The following is a 21,058-nucleotide window of genomic DNA, read 5'->3' on the forward strand; positions in this document are numbered from 1 at the left end:
TTAGTGCTATGGAATAAATAATTAACAAAAAGTAATTAAACACTTACCCTTTCATCAGTTAGGACAACCGTTTCCTTTCGAACGTTTGCAATGTATTTGGCTAAAAACTCCTAAAAAGAAACAATTTGTGCAACAAAAAAACGAATTATTTTTTGTTTAAGAAGATAATGATTATGCACCTTCAAATAGCAAGAATTCCAGTGCACGGTAGGGTCCTTAATTACTTGTCTCTCCATGAGGTCGGCTTTTAAATGCTAGGAAAATACAATTAAGGAGAAAAATAAAAAATACTTCACTCTAGGGAAATTTCTCTCTCACTGACAGAGGAGAAAAAAAGAACAGATTATACACTTTGTCCCTAGTCAGAAGGCTGAGGAAGCACGATAGGTTAATTGAGCAACATGGATGGTAAATGGCATCTTGTTTATGTGCTTTGCTGCTACTGCTGTTGCGGCTTACCCTACTACTACTACTACTACTACTACTACTACTACTACTACTACTACTACTACTACTACTACTACTACTACTACTAATAATAATAATAATAATAATAATAATTAAAGATCGACTATAAGAAAGTGTGCGACAGAATCATTCAAGCACGAATGCCTGAGAATGTACAAAATACCAGGCAAGATTAGCAAGTTGATTAACAATGCAATGAAAACATGGAAACTTGAATTGACAGCTGAAGAACAATACTAAGATAAAAATACAAAGAGGTATCTTTCAAGGATATCACCACTACTGTTTATCATAGCCATTATGCCCATTAATAATATACTGAGGAAGTGCCAAGTAGAATACAAGTTTACTAATACAGACGCAAGAATGAACGATCTAATGTATATGGACGACCTGAATCTTTTTGAAAGAAACAAAAAGCAACTAGACACGCTAAGAAATATAACCAGAATCTTCAGCCAGTATATCCGAATGGAATTCGGTATGGAAAAGTGCACGCTGCTAATTATAAGAGGATGAAAACTGAGGGTAACGGAAAGTAAGGACTCAATCAGGTGAAAATTAGAATATTACGCGAGCATGAGACCTACATATATTTGGGAGTTCTGGAAGCAGACGCCATCACAGCAATAGAAATCAAAGAGAAAATTGATAAAGAATACTTTATAAGAACGAGAAAACTCTTAGAAACTAAACTATATTGAGAAACCTAACAAAAAGCATAAACACATGGGTAGTATTGCTAGTAAGATACACTGGACCGTTTATAGGTTGAGCTAACGAAGAACTGAGACATTCTGACCAGAACTAGAAAACATATGACCATGCACAATGCACTACACCCAAAGGATGATACTGATCGACTCTACGTAAAAAGGAAAGACGGTTGATTAGGACTGGTTTGTATAGAAGATTGTGTGAATGTAGCAAAAGACAACGAAAAAAATATACAAGACAGGGAGCAGAGAGACAAGGGATAAGCCGAGAAAAAATTGTGAGAAAAATCATTGCATGGACGATTCATGAGGATGACAAAAGGTGAGATCAACAGAAACACTTGAATATGACTACAAAAAGGGCAACTTAACAGAGAAACTGAATTCCTAATAAAAGACGCACAAGATCAGGCTATTAGAGCAAACCACATAAAAGCAACGGTCGATAAGACATAAATAAACAGCAAATGCAGACTCCGTGGACAAAAAGACAAAGCGATAAACCACATAATAAATTAATGCAGTAAACTACCGCCTCCCCCAAATGTGAGACTAGGCATGGGGAAAGCATCTTTATTTTTTTATGTAATTAATGTTTTCTCAAATCAAAATTGTGTAGGTTTTTCTTTTTCTTTGACATGTATTTTTTTCGCAGAGTGGTGGAGTGAATCTTTGCCTTGTGGGGTTTATTGAAATAATAATTAATCTAAAAGTAAGAACATGTTGTTAATTAATTAATAATGATCATAATAATGATAATAAAATTGGGGAAAAAGAGAAAGAAATAAGATTTAAGCAATGTAAAAAAAGACACACTACTGGGGTTGAATAAGGGGTCAACTAGTTCTTAAGTTTTAGAAGAGTCAAAGGTTCAGTATATTCAGAGTATTTATTTTAATTTTCGAAATAGTCGTGGATTTTTTTTTTTTCGTTTTTTTCGTGGGATTTTTCTCCGGATGCGTAATTCGGCGGGAGACATAGAAAAATGCTCTCGTAATGTTATAAGAAAAATCTTTTACCTCGTAGGAGTCATATGCTTATGGAAACGCGTTATAGCGTGACGAGAGATATCGTGATCTCTGCATGATCCTAAGATGCGAGATGGGTCACAGGGAGGTTGACCTTCGAGGGCGCAAGGATTCGGGCCACATGGTATTAATTGTGGATGCTATTTTATTTATTAGATGTTATGATTTATTGGATAATGTTATGACAGTTCCTTTGCCAGTGGGGTGAGCTTAGGATTCCCTTAGTAGAAAGTGGGTAGTAGAAAATGTATATCTTCGCCATACATTTTAAATAATAATGGAGGAAGGAATGTTATAGAATGGATAGAGAGAGAGAGAGAGAGAGAGAGATAGAGAGAGAGACGGAGGGAGGGAGGGAGGGAGGTGTGTAAATTATATTGTAGACACGTTGACGGGTAGTGAGGGTCAGCTGATCGGATGTGCGTTTGAGTAACGTGATCAGGTTAGCTGGGTCGTGGAGATTTGGTTTGGACTTAGAAGGCGACGGACGGCTTAACAGTCGTCTCCTCCCCTTCACTGGGGGGGGGGGACACTGACGTGTGTAGAAATGAGACCAAGAGTAAACCACGCAAGCCAGAGATTCACTTTCCATCCTTCTGCGAGACATCTGGAAAAGTGATTAAAAACTATAAAACTTGTCTTGGAATGAAATTCCTTGTCTTGGAATGAAATGAATCTTCGTCCAAAACAGGTATCCGTCTCCCCTCCAAGACACGAGATGATTCCAGATAGATCAACATCGACGACGCAGAAGGTATGTCCAAAAATACACACACACGCACACAACGGCATATGAACATGCCATTTAATAGAAAGAACAACTAGACGATCACACGACGTTCGCCTTGATTAGATACAACAACAAATATATAATTCATCGTCTCTAATAAGACGAATACATAACAAGACGGCGAATAGTGAACATAGGTATTGTATAATTGCAGTAACTGATATGTCTGAGCAAGGGAAGGCAAAAGGAAACCGTGAATATTCGTCGACAACAGTTAATATATATTAGTTCCTTGTTTTGCTTGATAACGGTCCTTTAAATTCAAGATTGAGCCTTTCAAAAGGTTGTGTTGCTTTTATTAAAACGCTAGTTTTGGGTTTATAAAACCGAGGCTTTATTTCAACGCACCTTCGGCAGGAATTTGTAATTCTTTTTAACTTCTCCGATGAGAAAGGCAAGTTTCTACACCTCACAGCATGAACCATTCGAGAAATGCCTAGTTGAAAGAGATTGTCATGTAGTATTCGGAGTTCGTCCCCGCTTGATGCTGCACAGCATACCTTTGACAGTGTATCAGCTGTTAAGTTCTCCTTGCCGGGTCGGTAGGTGGCGTCAAAGGAGAAACAAGATTCTCCACTTCGCTATTTTCTCATTCTTTATTTACTTATTGCTTGTAGTCTTAGAGTTGAACATAAAATCAACTTATTTTTTGTCAGTAATAAGTTTAAAGTGACGTCCGATCAGGTAGTGCCGCCGTTTTCTTAATGCCTCGACTATAGCGTAGGCTTCCTTTTCAATTGCGGGGTGTCCTCTTTCAGTCCGTAAGAGGGTCCCTGGAAAAAGGCTACAGGACGATCAGCTTGTCTCAAAGAATCAGCAATAGCACAGTCTGACGCACCCATTTCAACAATCAGAGGAATATTTTGATCTATTGTTGTAATTGTTGATTTCGCAATATCCTTTTTCTGTCCCTCGAATGCCTCAACAGCTTGACGGGACAGAGGAAACGTCTCTACTTGTGTTAATGAATGTATCTTTTCTGAGAACGATGCAATCCATTGAAAGTAGTGAGCAAACATGTCCATAGCACGTCGAAGGGAAGGCCGATTATGAGGGACAGGTATCTAGAGTAAAGGTTTCAATCGATCTGCGTCCGGTGCCATAAAACCTTTGCTTATGGTATACCCCAGTAGTTTATTTTGTCAAGTCCAAACGAACATTTGTCTTCGTTTAGGTATAAGGTTGTATTGTCGACGGCGGACACGAACTGTCTGAGATTTTCGTCGTGTTCCTTTTTATTATGGCCACATACTATGACGTTGTTAATGTACGCAAATGTGGATTCCAGTTTTTCATCCGTTATGATTTGGTTAACTATCCTTTGGAAGCTGGATACTCCATTCGTAACGCCAAAAGGAATCCTGCGAAATTGATATAGTCAACCGTTCGCCTCGAAAGCTGTGTATAGCTTGTCTCTAGATCTAATGGCGATCTGAGAGTACGCGCTTTTCAAGTCCAGAGTGCTAAACACACGATATTTGGCTATTTCGCCTATCATTTCATCTATCCTGGGTAGTTGGAAGGCGTCCAAAAGAGTAAATCTATTTATAGTTTGGGAGTAATCTATAACAATTGTCTTTTTATGGTTTTTAGAAGTTGTTATAACTAGCTGAGCCCTTCAGGGTGATTTGCTGGGCTCAATTATACCCTCCTGGAGTATTCATTTTTTTAATCTCAGAGTCAATGAATTACTGCCTTCAGTAGTTGTTGTCTCACCACGTTTTTGCCAAGTAAGCCTCTAGCCGGCTTTGGGTAGGATTGAAACCGCTTTCTTCAGACAACTTTCACCTGGAACCGTAAAGATTCAACGTCTCTATCATCTATCGTGGCGCAGTTGATAGAGACGTTAAATTTCTACGGTTCCAGGTGAAAGTTGTCTGAAGAAAGTGGTTTCAATCCTACCCAAAGCCGGCCAGAGGCTTACTTGGCCAAAACGTGGTGAAAAAAACTGATAAAAGATGAGGATAATAGTCCGCAATAAATAAAATTAATAAATAATACTCATTTCGATGAATTCAAATTAAAATAATATAGGGTTCTAGAAGTTCTAGGGTTTTGCATACTTTTGAAAAATGACCAAGTTTTCCACATTTATAACAGCGGGTATCTTTGGCATGGCATGAAACTCGTAAAGCGTAAAGGGTGTCTGATTGTAAATAAGAACTAGACTGCTGTATAGCACATTCAAAGGTATAGGCTTACTCATAAGCTGTTCTAAGTGTAAGGGACTTATTCTCCAGAAGACGTTGTCGTACCTGAGAATGAACGCGTCCAAAATGTGTGGCTCTTAGGCCTCTAATGCCGTCATTGGACAGAAGTTGCAATCTTGAAAACAAAAATCACAAAATCCTATGGGATGTGGGCGTACAAACAGATAAACCCAGCCAAGCAAGAAAAGCGGACGTCATAATAGTTAACAAGAAGAAAAAGTCTTGCCAGATCGTATATTTCGCCGTTTCAGCAGATCACAGGAGATCAATGAGACGGAGAAGGGAAGCTTGTTGTCACCTAGATTCCAGCGAGGACAAATGGCGACTGCCAGCGAGAAAATGGTAATCGGCTGTAGTGATAACGTATATTCATTTACAGAAGTTTTCGAAAGAGTACTGGAAAACTGGAAAGACGTTAGTCACTCAGACTCCAGGTAACATCACAGGTTGTTCAGAGAGAGAGAGAGAGAGAGAGAGAGAGAGAGAGAGAGAGAGAGAGAGAGAGAGAGGTTTAATGGTCTGTGTGAAAACTTCAAGTAAATAATAATAATAATAATAATAATAATAATAATAATATAAGAAGAAGAAAAAGAAGAAGAAGAAGAAGAAGAAGAGCCACATCTTTAATAGTCGCGAACTACTTTGCAAATAACCGAAAGGGGACTGTAAAGCAACAGACGGATAAATGACCTGCTATATATATCGATAAAAAATAAGCCCACATACCCTTAAAACACAATAAAGAACATCAGAATGACATGGATTGACTACAAAAGGCATATAGTACAATCCGTTAAGCAAAAATAATTGAATGCTAACGATGTACAAGATATCTAACAAAGCTATTAACTTTATCGAGAAAGTAATGGGAACATGCGGACTGAAACGGACAAGCAGACGCCAACATACGACAGAGATAAGAATGACAACAGACTTTATCTCCACTCTTTTTTCTTATCAGAGCTATGATATCACTTAACATATTCAAGAGGTACAATGCTGGATAAGAATTTCAAAACAGAAAATAAAATATTAATCACTTCGTGTATATAGATAGTTTTAAACTATTAAAAATAAAACAGAACAAATAAGAGCTAAAATCACTGATAAGGCCGACTAGAATCTTTAACCAAGACGAGATGAGAAATTATGATTTAACTGAGATGAATATATATATATATGTATATATATATGTGTGTGTGTGTGTGCGTGTGTGATGTGTGTGATGTGTGTTTGTGCGTATTATCTGTGTGTGTGTATGGCATAATCGCGTTGACACACCGGTTCTCGGCAGATCACTGAAGTTAAGCAACGTTGAGTCTGATTAGTACCAGATGGGTGACCATTGGGGAATTTTAGGCGCTCTATGTGCTCTCTGCTTATCTCGGCATTTGTTTCCAGTCGTCTTGTACATACACTTCACTTGCCATTGGTATTTAACAATGTCGACTCAGGAGAGGTGTGGTTGGAGATTGCGCACCTTCTGCCACAAAAATTTCACGCGCAGGGACCCATTCGTGGGTATCCATAGTTTATCAAAGACTGAAGAAGTCTGTTGCCTGAATGTGTGTATAAAAATGTGACCCGGTTGGCCACTCATGGAGCTCTGGTTAAATTGTTCGCAAAGTGAATTAAGTATAAAAATTAGAAGACAAAAATACAAAATTAGTCTCTCTGTACTCACTATATTTAACCCTTTTCTCCCTCTTCCACTCTCAAATTAGAGGTTAAATACAATTACTAGTTGTGCTGATATCCATTTTGTTTATAATAGATACTCTTTTTATTATTTGCTGCCTTTATTACGTTCAACTGTAAAGAAACACAAAGAAGAAAAGAGAGAGAAAGAGAGATAGACTAAGAGAGAGGGCACATATACTGTATAAAATAGGCGTTAGGCAGAATAGAGTCGAAGAGAGTGAGAGGGATGAATAGAAATAAAACAAAAAATGGATGATCTTAAAAATGAATTGCGGCTAATTACAACGATTAAAATGGAAGTTTTTCTAATATAAATCTTTTCCAGAAGTGAGGAATAACATGTAGAGTGTATTTTGTGTAATAAAAATTTATAAGAAAAATACGTAGGGAAATAAACGTTGAATAACCCAAATTTAGTATAATAATAGATAGACGATCGATAAACGGCGACACTGAACCGAGAAAAATAGAGAAAATATAAATACGAGTGCTGGTGCCACACTATAAATTAAGGAATGGTGAGGATAATACACAGGATCATTTATTAGAACAATTATAATGAAACTTTTATTCTTCTAACCCAACATATCTCTTCTTTAATAACGACTTTCTAAATATGTGGAAGAGTTTATCTATCTTGGTAGTAAAGTTACAAAACTAAATTCCACATGCGAATCAGTAACACGTGGGCTGGACAAGATAAAAGTAAACAAGAAATCTCTCTACCTCCAAAAAGTTGACTTCTTTGTCGAAACCGTTCTTTTATATGGAAGTAGAATCCGGAGTTTTACCAAAAGAAGAAACTGAGGGTTTGTACATCATATTGCTAAGAGCTGATCTTCGAATCTCGCTGCAGACAGCACTACACGAGAAAGCAAATCTATGAATATCTTTCTTAGATCTCGGCTTTGATCAGAGAGAGAAGAACCAGATTTGCTTGGCACTATTGAATGGCTAGGGGTGAAATCATCAGGGATATTCTTGTGGATCCCAAAACAGAGGTTGTGTCTCAGTGAGGATACTGCGCAGAATCTACATCTAGCAACTAGCATAAGACTCACAACGCACTGATAAAAGTCTACCAGGTGCAATGGAGGATAGAGAGAGAGAGAGAGAGATGGAGTAAGAGAGTCAAGAAGATGTTACAAACTAGATGATTGGATGGTGATTAATATACAATTGTTCAGATATATTGAAAAGTATTATAACGGAATCGTTTGTTACGTGCACTGTGATCATATGAAAAAAAATAGCAGAGGGCGCACACACATATTTTTAGAGAGAGAGAGAGAGAGAGAGAGAGAGAGAGAGAGAGAGAGAGAGAGAGAGAGAGAGAGAGATACATACATACATACATACATACATACATACATACATACAGAAAGACAGACAGAGAGACAGAGACAAATAAGAGACAATAACCAGATTTGCTGGACATTGCTGAAGCGATATTCTTTTGTGGATTCCAAATCAGTGATATAGCTCAGCGGGAAGATCACACAGAACCAATATCAATCAATATATCAAGCAAGAAGACATATTAAGACTTGCAGGTATGATGAAGGATTGAGACAAATGGATATATTTTATATTTTAACATAAGTTGTTATCCAAATTGAGGTACGAGGAGCGTTCCAAAAGTAATGCCCCCTAGTTTTTACGCCCGAATCGATAAGAGGGGACTGCAAATTGCATTGTTATAATTGACTGAACTTACGCAGTCATGTCCTGAAAGTTTAATTTCTCTATTGTAAATATTGACGGTGTGAGACTCTAAGAAACCAACCCTGTCATCTACGTGCTTCAAAAATGAAGATGCATTATTGAATTCCTGACAAAAATGCATTAAGAATATAGATGAATAAATTATAGGAAACAAAAGATCGCTCGTTTTAATGGTATCACCCCCGTCTTCGTAGCTCTTACACTTTTTAGTTAACAAATAGGAGGCTTTACTTTTGAAACGACCTTCGTATTTGGTGTGATCAAAATATATAGAAAATAGCATTGTGGAAACAAACGTTGATTAACTCACATTTATTATAATAATCGAATATTCAAGTTGTAAAAATTGTTTTACTTACCTGCAGTTTGTAACTGAGGTAAAAAATGGCAGCCGCCAAAAGCCCCCAGCTCCTGATGAGGTAGATTGAATATCCAAGTCCAAGGAAAAGGTAGAAAGGAATTGAAAATAAATATGGTGATATCAAGCACATAAGGTACAATCGGAGGGCATCATTTACGAAGATGTTTACCAGCTGGAAATAGAAATGAAAGGATCATAAATGTACTAGTTGATTCACCCAGCGTTCCATGGCTATCAAATATGTTTAACATTATAACCTGACATCAAATCCTTGTATATTTTTATGCTTTTGTTTTTCTCTTTTCATTCCTCATGTACAAGTCTGAAGTAATTCGTAATTATATTCTTAGTATCGTCCGTTATGAGAATATAACCCTAACCCGTAGAAGACTGTCATTTTGAACTGATTATCACTTATCACTTTTATCCGTTGCGCCACGGTTTCTCGCTCAAAGTGAAGACTGAAATGACAAGATAATTCTTTGTAACCAAATGAAGAAACCTAATTAAATAACTATTGTATTTAAGCTTTTATACTTTTGTAATAATGGTTCGTTCCCTTCAACTTATAATTTCTGCTTTGAAGGCTTTTGATAAACTATTTCAGAAACTTTGAATTATTTGAATTATTTGAATCATTCGGACGTCTGATCTCATTTTGAATGTTATTTTCACAACGTTTCGTCACAACGACAAGTGGGTCTTTTCGAACTCAGGAATCTGTCCAGAATTTTGAACGGAATCCACATAAATAACTTGCTTTTTTTCCATCACCCATGACCATGTAGGCGTCTTAAATAACTTGTAATTGTATTCTTAGTGTCGCTGGAATTGAAAATTGAAGCTTAAACCTATGGAAGACTGTTGCTTACTCCTGATTATTACTTATTACTTTTATTAATTGGAGCATAGGTTATTGCAGAAAGACAAGATTGGAATGTCAAGAAAACTCTTATTACCAAATTATTTAGTAGAAACATGATTAAATAAATAACATGATTAAATAAATACAATGTCATTGGTAATAGTAAGATATTCTGGACTCTTCATAGGACGAACAAAAGAAGAACTCGGGTATTTTTTATTTCCGACCCACAAAAGACTGCCACTTAAAACTGATTAAAACCTGTAACATTGTAAGATTGAGAACAGTAGTCCGAATATTCTGAATTGCACAAATTATCAACCCTTATCTAAAAAAATGCGTCGTTTCTTTTGTTATACCATAAAATGTAATAAATGAAATGGGACGAGTTCAAATGGATCAAAGACAGTTTTGAGCGTTCAACTCACCTCACCAATTTGTTTGTTGTTAATGTTTTGGAGACGTAGAATTTTATCGTACACCAACCCGAGACAAGCGTTCCTTACTCTGGTTCCTTGGAAAAGAAAACAATGAGGAAATTACGACCAAATAAAAGATAAAACATGATATGCATAAATACTTGTAGAGATGATCGACATTGACCCGGGAAAAACCATTCATAATCAGTAGCAAAGCAGATGTGCAAAGGAAGACTTATACTGCGTATAACTGTTTGATACTTATTTAAACATTAATGTTAGGGTCTGAAATTGTTAGATGAGCATTGATTATTCGTGCATTGATCATTCTTTTGCGAACTGTTATCTTCATCTTCATAGTTGTCTTTGTTTCACTAACTAATCCTCTGGCCTTGGTAAGATTGAAACCGCTATCTTAAGACAATGCTCGCCTGGAACAGTAAAGACTCAACGCCTCTATCCACTACGCCACGACCTCGAATGTGAAATAACAACAACTATGCAGATGAGGACAGCAGTCTGCAAAAAGAATAAATACACAAATTATGAAGTCCATATTAAAGGATTAAATAAATAAATAAAAATAATATATGATTGATTATTCGTATTATTAGGATTCTTCGGATTACTGTCCTTATCAGAAAAGTTCCCGAGTTCGACAAGATACATCTGTAGAAAGTTAGAGAGTACATCGACCGAAACGTGAAAATAGCACACAGGATAAGAACAATAGATCGAAGAATCCAAAACACGAATTATCTTTAGTGTTTTAAACTGCAAGAGAAAGAGTGAGTGAGTGAGAGGGAGAGAGAGAGAGAGAGAGAGAGAGAGAGAGAGAGAGAGGAAGAGAGACATGGAGTTATGCTAAAAGCGCATATATATATATATATATATATATATATATATATATATATATATATATATATATATATATATATATATATATATACAAGTTAGAAAAGCATTTCATCCAAGGCATGAAAATTGTTAAACAAAAAGTTTTTACTATAGCCTTTAAAAAGGAAGGTACAAGATTCAATTTGAAATTTATTTATCTTCAAAGTGCACGTTTATAAATTTTACAAAGTAAGGTACAAAAATTTAATTTAATTTGAATCAAAAAATTACCTTGGATTTATTTTATGTAATGTACATTCTGTTGCACTTAAAAAAAAATCATTAAAACTTTTATATCTATATCATTAATTGCTAGATGAAAGATATTGTTTTTAAATTGCAACAAACTTCTTTCAGAATAGAAAATCTTTAAAATTTAATGAACATATTTCATATAAGTTTCATAAACAAATATTCAGTACGTAACGAGAAAAATAGAGATGAAAATTTCAAAAGGAGTGTATAAGTAGTTACGGTCAATAGTAGCTCTCGCCAGCGAAAGTCTTTGTTATTGTTATTCTAGTTTTATTATTATTATTTAAAACATTTTGTGTCCTGCTCTTTCGCGCGAGGACTAATATATATATATATATATATATATATATATATATATATATATATATATATATATATATATATATGTGTGTGTGTGTGTGTGTGTGTATGTGTGCGTGTGTGTATGTGTGTGTGTGTGTGTGTGTGCGTGTATAAGTCTGGGTAGGTTATCCATTAAATGCGTTGAGTGAAATTTGAAAATCAAATAAGAGACGTGTTACATTTAACACTTTAAAGCCAAATAACGCGAATTTTTTTTAACCTTTATAAAATAAACGAATGTTTATTTTTAAAGAGAGAGATATATTCGGAGATATACACCCCTTTTTTCAATCTGTATGTATATATTTTTCCTCTAATTCTTCGTCATGATGTAGAATGGAAGAATTTTAAGTTAAGTCCACCTGATGTTAGCTGTGGTATTTCTGTAGCCGGATAATCACGCGTGGTCGCGCGTGATTTGAAAGTCTGGGTAGGTTATCCATTAAAGGCGTTGAGTGAAATTTGAAGATTAAATAAGAGACGTGTTACATTAGGAGGACTTAACTTAAAATGGGAACGGCTGATGCTTTGAATTTATAATCGAGATAGCGTTTAATGTGAAATCTATTCGGATTCCTATCATGTTATCTATAAATTCACAGATCTTAATTTTTTTTATTATATATAAGTATTCACGTATAAATTATTTATTTGAGTAATTAAATTTCTTATTTTACTTTTATTGATTTGTTTATTAATATCCCTTTTAAAATTATTATTAAAAACATCGTTGTCATGTCATAACGTAATTATATTCCTATTTACTTGTCTCCCCACGAGGGCAGAATTAGATACAAGATCGGTTTTTAAACTCGATCAAAACTTCAACATAAAATTTTAACAATCATTAACTATGAACAACCACGCATCTCCAGATCCCATTTGTGTCAGAAGGAACCTTCTTAAACAACATAGACTTAACTTCATCCGTAAGAACAGTAAATTACCATCATTCTACAACCTCATAAAGCTACATCCACATACAAATCGGACCGATCATTTCCAGTGTAAACGGACCACTATATATATATATATATATATATATATATATATATATATATATATATATATACTAGCAAAAGTACCCGTCAAAAACAGCCTACAGATCATGGACTCTGATTTATGAAAGTATGATAGGTTATGAAAAGGAAGGGTTGTAAAGAGATAGCTTCGAATTCGGGGGTATCAAAACCAAAGCAAAATATGATGAAAGTAAAAATAAAATAGATAAACCCCATAATTTATTATACCACACCTGTTCACACTGAAACGTTTATTACAATATTCTGTGGATCTATATTAAAAAAACATTGTTAAACTTTGTGACATATTTCCATTCTATGGAGCTCAGGCGCGAACGAACACCCGATAATTTTATTATACAATATTTTTTCAAACTCAAACATAATTATTAAAGTATACTTATGCAGATAAATATGAAAAGTCTTTATTAAAGTTTGTGCCTATTTCCATTCTATGGAGGCCAGGCGCGAACGAAGATCCCACAATTTTATTATACCATCCCTATTTAAACACACTTATCAAAGTATTCTTATGTACATCTATATCAAAAACACTTGTAAATGTTTATTTTTTTAATTTTTTAATTTTTAGTTTTTTTTTTTTAATTTTTAAATTTTTTATTTCTATACTTTGTTTTTTTCTTTTTTTTGACCAGGTGCGTACGCAGACCCACAATTTTAATGAACCACCGTTCTGCAGGATCAAACGTACCCATTCCTGTGTCTCGATACATCTTCTATCGTTATATGTAATCAGTTTTTTAAAATAGTCAACCATATAGGAGCCTATTCGTGACCACACACACACACACACAGAGCTTTATATATATATATATATATATATATATATATATATATATATATATATATATATATATGATGAGAAATATGGAAATAGTATTCCGACAAAATAGAGAAATAAAAAGGAACAAACCGTATTATGTGTTCATCAACGTTTCGTCTTATATATATATATATATATATATATATATATATATATAGAGAGAGAGAGAGAGAGAGAGAGAAAGAAATGAGAAGGAACAAACCGTATTATGTGTTCATCAACGTTTCGTCTTTATTTCGAGACTTCCTCTGGGTGAATGGGATTAAGAAACAAAAATACCAGGGTATTTTTAGTTTCTTAACCCCATTATATATATATATATATATATATATATATTCAAAATCCCCTGGCTCCTCACCCATTTACTTAACCCATACTATTCATATTCCTTGCACAGCTCTGACCAGGTACGAGATAAATTATACAAACTACGGCCCCAGTAATTACGACCGACCGTGATTCCCAAAGGGGTAGAAGAAGTTCTTCAGGGGACAGAAGAAATCATACGGCCTGCAAGCTGATTGATCAATGTGTGACCAAATCTCCTAGCAGAGACATTGATTTGTGCGAGGAAATATGTTTTTTAAAAAAAATTTTTTTATGACTGCTATAGTTTTTGATCTTAATAAGTAATAGCCGAATAATAAAAAAAATATCTCCAATAGTTTTGAAGTCTATAGCTGGTTATCTAACAGACAGACAAACAAAATATTTCTTAAAAATACAGATTAGAAGAGATTGATTAAAATGTGTACTTTGGTAAAATAATGTACTTAATTTGTCAAAAAAAAAAACAAAAAAAAAAACAAACAAACAAAAAAATAGAAACAAACTGATCTTCGTTTTCATAATTTGCAGTTTGCTAAAGTTAATAAAGATTTTTAACTCGACGCAACTCTTCAATCAGAAATTTTCTTTTATTTATTTTCCTTTTTTCTCTATAACTCGAGTTCAGTTGCTCGTAATCGCTTTGTACGGATTTTAACTCAGGGAAACTTTGACGCTTTGCTTTGGTAATAAGGGTAACCTCATTTCAAAACAATAAGAAGTCAGTATTTATCATTAACAGTGGTTGAATAAACTATAAAAGTTGTTATTGTCTCTTGTTTTATTATTGAAGGTTAAAAGGGACATCTTCGCTATGGTAAGAGTGAAACCAAGTACACATTAAGTTTTTATGTGCTTGTATGAAAAACAACCCCTTCTAACGCACACACACACATACACACACACACATACATACATATATATGCATTGGTGGAAGAGAACACTCACAGAGTGCTCGATTAAGAAAAAAATAAGTCTGTAATATTTATTTCTGCATGTGTTAAGAAGTTCTGATCTTCTGTAACACACATGCATACACATACATATGAATAATGCCATACATACACACATATATAAATAATGCCATTAAATAAACGATTAATTAGGCCATGGAAAACTAAAACTGAAAAATGAGATTCATACATATTTTTTTGCTTTGTGTGATTTTCTTTGTTACAGGCCCCAAAACTATATTAACTATTTATTTAATACTAGCAGGCCTATCCGGCGTTGTTCAGGACCGTATAAAACAATGAGAAAAATGAAGTTTGACATATCTGTTATTCTTAGGAGAGAGGATTTTTTATGCCTATATATCATTTGCTATCTCGAGCAAAAGAATATTTTACCTAACCTAGGACGTGAATTACACAAATTATGTATGAAATAATTTTAACTTCCCTAGGACATGTAATTAACAGCACGAATATTAAATAATTTTACAATTTCTAGGACGGATAATGTACAACACATACATTAAATAATTTGCTTACCCTCTGACGGGTAATGTAAATATATATCTGAAACAATTTAACATACTTTCGACAGGTATTGTACAGCATATATGAACTAATTTCTCTTCCCACCAAGACCATCATAATTTTAAGAAAAATGAATTCATTGTTAGAAGTTGAATCATTAGAATTTCCAAATAAATACATAAATACATTGTCTTGGTTAGTGATTAGGTAACGCTTGCTTCAACAGAAAATTCGTCATTATTGTATCTCTTTTCTCACCACAACCACCGCTGACACTATAATTATAAGCGAAATTATATAATTTCTAGAATAGGACTCAGCAGATTTTCCAAATAAATATGTAAATATTATTTCAGCACAATCCGTATTCTGTATGTAAGTTTCTAATTTAATAGATTGTTAGGTGAAAGTACAGAATAGTTTACAAAAATACCCTCCTCTCCCTATACAAAAATACCCTCCTCTCACTCACTCTTTAAGGATGGCTTTCTGAATTATAACGTTATTATTTCAGCACGGTCCGTCAGTTTTGTCAGTTTTTTTGTTTATTAAATTGTTAGGTGAAAGTACAGAATAGTTAAAAATATACCCCATATTAAGAATGGCTTTCTAAATAATGTTATTATTTCAGCATAGTCCGTATTCCGTATGTCAGTTTTCCCTCCCTCTGTCTTAAAATATATATGAAATAAAGTAAATATGAGATCGTAAAGTTCTACAACCATTTCCGGCACTGATTCCATATCATCATATCTCTCTTAAAAATAGATAAAAAATAACGAAACTTAGAGATCGTAAACTGCTTCAGCCATTTCTGGAACTAATTCCATATCATCCCCTCTTTTAAAAATAGATATGAAATAAAGGAAATTTGAGATCATAAACTACCTTAGCCATTTCTGGGACTGACTTCATATCCCCCTGTCTCTTGTAAATATATATGAAATAAACGTAATTTTGAGATCGTAAACTGTTTCAGTAATTTCCCAGACTGACACCTCACTGTTAAAATATATGTGAAATAAAATAATTTTGAGATCGTAAACTGCTTCAGCCGTTTCTGGGACTTACTCCATATTTCCCTCCTCACCTCTTAAAATATATGCTGTCGGTTATTTTGTATTTTTAAGGAGGAGGCAATGCCTGGTAGAAAACTATATTACGCTTACTTGGCTTTTTGGCTAAGATAAAAGTGTAGTATCTGTTCTGATGCAGCATTTCAGCGAAATCATCTACTCGCCTCCTCTCTATAAACAGAAAAGTGGTGGTAATGCTTGGGAGAATGAACAGGCAATAATTCACCACACCACAACCTCACCTAAAAAAAAGAAGGTTTGGTAATCCCTTGCAGCCTCCAGAGTATTTTCAAAAGCCACATAATCGTGCTACCGCCACCATCATCAACACATGACCTCACTTCCGGAAAATGACTCAGCAGTTTTTCGAAATACATGATTTCATTATAAATTGTATATATTATTTTAATATGGCTACACTGTAGAAGCACCTTATTTAGAATTCATGCCACTCAAAAAATAAATATTTCAAAATGCAGTTAATGATTAGGCAATACTTGCTTTACAATAAACTAATGGAGAAATTGGATTAAGAAACGGATACTTAATGTTAACTAAACAAAAATAGAGATAATACATGTCAATTTCTCATTTAATAAATTGTTAGGTAAAAGTATAGAATAGTTTAAATAATACCTTCCCCTTCCCATATTAAGAATGGCTTTCTAAATAATAACGTTATTATTTCACTACGGTTCGTATTCCGTGTGTCATTCCCCTCCCATCTTAAATATATGTATGAAATAAAGTAAATATTAGATCGTAAAAAAGATATATAGGTTTGTTTTCATATTTACAAATTTCAAACCGCGAGTAAAATTTACGTATGATTTCATTTATTTTTTTTATAAAGATATAAAAAAAAAAATGAGTTGGTGTCATCAGTTAGAATTGAAAAAAAAAAAAAAAAAAATCGAGCGTTCCAGCCTGATAAGAAATTGAAGAAATAAACCAAATGTACGCGCATGCACATACAAAATGTCAGGTAATGATTAATGAACATTTTACATGTAAATTTGCTTATGTATGTATGCAATATACATGCATGTAAGCAAAGGTATTATTCGCTATAAATCACCCTTGGTGCATGAATATTATTTCCTGAGAATTCCAGTGCTATGTGACCAGTAGTTTAATAGTCTACCTGTTAGATATTCATTCACACACACACACACACACACACACACACACACACACACACACACACACACACACACACACACACACTTTTTTTTTATTTATATAGATTATTCCCTACACTATTAATAGTGTCAATAAAAAAGCACCGTTATTCCAAACTTACTCTTTATTAAATACACTCACTAGCGATGATTATGACAGTTCGCTTACATGGCTTCACAAGTATCTAAATTCACGTTAATTTACAGGTTAATTGCCAGTGGCATAGGGTAAAACGATAGTTCTCGGAGCCAAGGTGAGCTTTGTTGACTGGATACGATCTCCCGACCAGCAGTAACTGTAATTTCTTGCACTAATGATTGCGTAAGCATGACTGTAGGTATAACAAATTATTAATATTTATTGAAATATATATATATATATATATATATATATATATATATATATATATATATATATATATATATATATATATATATATATAAATGGTGGTACGATAAATTTGTTGCCCTAAAGAAAATAACACTACAGCATTATTTAAAAAATTTTTTTGAAAAAATCAATTCAGGTAACTGAATTCAATTCAGCCTCAATCACTGCCTCGATACGGGTCCGGAACTGGGAGCATATCTTTCCACAATACTCAGCGGATGGCAGCGATCAGGCTGGCTTTGGTGTTGTGGGAGGCCATGTCTGTGATGTTCTCGACGTATGACTAAACGAAGTAGTCCAGCAGGTTCAGGTCGGGGAAGGAGGGAGGCCAGTGAAAGAAGGGTACAAAGCCGAAACACTCTGTCTGAAGCCAAGCTTGGGTCTCTTTTCATTTGTAGGCCGACGCCGAGTCATGCTGCCACACCAAGGGTTTGTCAGCGGTCACTTGATTGCACCAGCGGATCACCACACGCACACATCCAGGTACACTTTGATGTTGATTTCAAGTCGACTTCGAATATGTGAGGGAATGATTTTTGCACAACTGGCCAACTAGTAAATGTTTTGCAACAAAATTAGGAAACCGGTTTTCATCACGGGGTAATAGAATCATGCTGATTTTTTATTTTTCTAGGGCGACAATATTTTTGTTCTAACACACACACACCCCCACACATATAATTAATTAATAAGTAATTCAAAAAAGTGTAGCTGGTTCTAAACAAAGCTTTCACCTCTGTAAACAAATCATCTGTGCGGATTTCCGAGCACCTTAGTTGTTATATATATATATATATATATATATATATATATATATTAGACATTAAGAGGAGATTATAAATAGATATATAAATTCCCGTTCACATACACCTTACAGGATAAAGCTAGAACCCAGAATTAGATAGAATCGAGCAATTGCATCGACAACGGACGACGCCAGACCCAAAGTGGGTTTCGATGTACTGCATCTCATCAGTGACGTGCTCCGACATAGGCGCGAACCCAGGTCGTCGCACTCATGAAGTGTGCAATACTGACGACCTAACGATATGGACCATGGCGCAATCTATTGACTACGCCTCGATTTTAAATTCTTATATGACGCGTTGCCTGTCACATCGTAGAATGTAGAACTGGATGAAAATATAAGAATTTAAAATCGAGGCATAGTCAATAGATTGCGCCATGGTCCATATCGTTAGGTCGTCAGTATTGCACACTTCATGAGTGCGACGACCTGTGTTCGCGCCTATGTCGGAGCACGTCACTGATGAGATGCAGTACATCGAAACCCACTTTGGGTCTGGCGTTGTTCGTTGTCGATGCAATTGCTCGATTCTATCTAATTCTGGGTTCTAGCTTTATCCTGTAAGGTGTATGTGAACGGGAATTTATATATATATATATATATATATATAAAAATAAATAAATAAATAATTACTTGAACATGAAAGTATTTTGGTCAAAAGTGGCAGTTATATCAACCAGTGAATGAAACAAGAAAAATCAATAGAAAAAGTTTTATATATTACTTAATAAAAAGTGTCTAAAGGAAAGAATACTACCTTACCTTAACACACACGCATATATATATATATATATATATATATATATATATATATATATATATATATATATATATATATGTATAGATTTAAATAATATTTGCGGAAATTTCTCGAGAGCTCTTTCGGCTATCATCTCTTCAGGAATGCTATCGATTTTGATTGCGTACAAAACAATATTATTGGCGAAATTAAAGAGCGCTACGGGGGAATTTGGATGTGCCAAAATTAAGAAAAAAAAAAACGATTAAAAGAAAAAAATTAATCTGTAAATACGGCGTTTAAAAGCGATTAAAACTGGGCACAACGAGGAAGAAAAAAAAGAGGGAGAAAAGGGGTCAAAGTTCCCCAAAGAGAAATAATGCTTTTGTTGTCTCCTTTTGCCGGCATAAAGAAGGTTTTCGAACCGCAATAGAGACAGTCTCACAAAGTCTTTAAATGGTTTTTAGAGTCTGCTCTGTGTAACATCTCGAGCTACTCTATTTTATACTAGCATTGGTGCCAGGCGTTGTCCGGGTGTTTGGAGGTGTGTGTTGAGCAAAAGGAAACGTAGTAGTAGGAAGGGAGGCTCGAACCCGTACCGCGAAGGAGGAAAAGAACGGGGTAAAAACCTGACATCTTTGTTGCTCGAACCACTCTATTTTATATTTGTCGGCAGAGCATGGATTGTCAACCAAATGCTGGCTAATAGCAAAGTCCAAGGCTACAGAAGGAGGGAGACTACCAGATCCTACCCTCCCCTGTCTGATTTTAGATAGAACGTGCTGGTTTATACGAGTTAGAAAATGCAAAGATGTTCGCCCGTCATAACCAGCATCGCACTGGCATTTAAATTGATAAACAATGTTACTAATTTGGGTGTAAGGCAAACTATCTTTGCGAAAATAAGGAAAAGCAGGTCTCGTAGTGTATACCAAACGCAAGGAAACAAAATAGAATCACTTATAAACACTTCTAACAATCTGTTTTGACAATTTAATACTCTTGTCCTCAATCCACGGTAATTTTAAATAAACCGAGCACTTCGCAGGCCCAAACTTTTTAGGAGATTTAAAATCATCAACTTTCTTGCCAATGCAATCATCAATAAAAGGATAACCATTATTGATAAATATTTCCCTAATCTTATCAAGTTCGGAGTCTAATCTATTAGATGAGCATATCTATGTACCAGCGTATTTATTAAGCCGACCTTGCGTGATTTGGGTACAAAAGACGACCAGGACACATATAATCCAGTGAAAGTAGGCTTCCTATAAATGGTAGTCTCCCTCCTTAATTGAACTCTGCTATTGGCCAGCATTTGGTTGACAATCCATGCTGCTATTCTGCCGACAAATATAAAATAGAGTGGTTCGAGGTGTTATACAGAGCAGACTCCAAAAACCATTAAA

The 21,058-nt window shown here is 34.7% G+C and overlaps 1 protein-coding gene across 2 annotated transcripts in view; it reads right to left on the minus strand.

Annotated features, from left to right (window-relative positions):
• LOC145256353 (ATP-binding cassette sub-family C member 5-like) overlaps nucleotides 1-21,058 on the minus strand; it is a 327,323-nt gene that overhangs the window by 204,649 nt on the left and 101,616 nt on the right. For both annotated transcript variants that reach the window (XM_080115176.1, XM_080115185.1), the window contains exons 7-9: nucleotides 10,293-10,378; nucleotides 8,998-9,171; nucleotides 48-110 (exon numbers count right to left, since the gene is read on the minus strand). In XM_080115176.1, the coding sequence (XP_079971302.1) occupies nucleotides 48-110; nucleotides 8,998-9,171; nucleotides 10,293-10,378 (323 nt within the window). The remainder of the gene's footprint in view (nucleotides 1-47; nucleotides 111-8,997; nucleotides 9,172-10,292; nucleotides 10,379-21,058) is intronic.

This window comes from Euprymna scolopes, chromosome 3 (genome assembly GCF_053919585.1).
Source record: "Euprymna scolopes isolate OS-2025 chromosome 3, ASM5391958v1, whole genome shotgun sequence".
Taxonomy (NCBI): Eukaryota; Metazoa; Mollusca; class Cephalopoda; order Sepiida; family Sepiolidae; genus Euprymna; species Euprymna scolopes.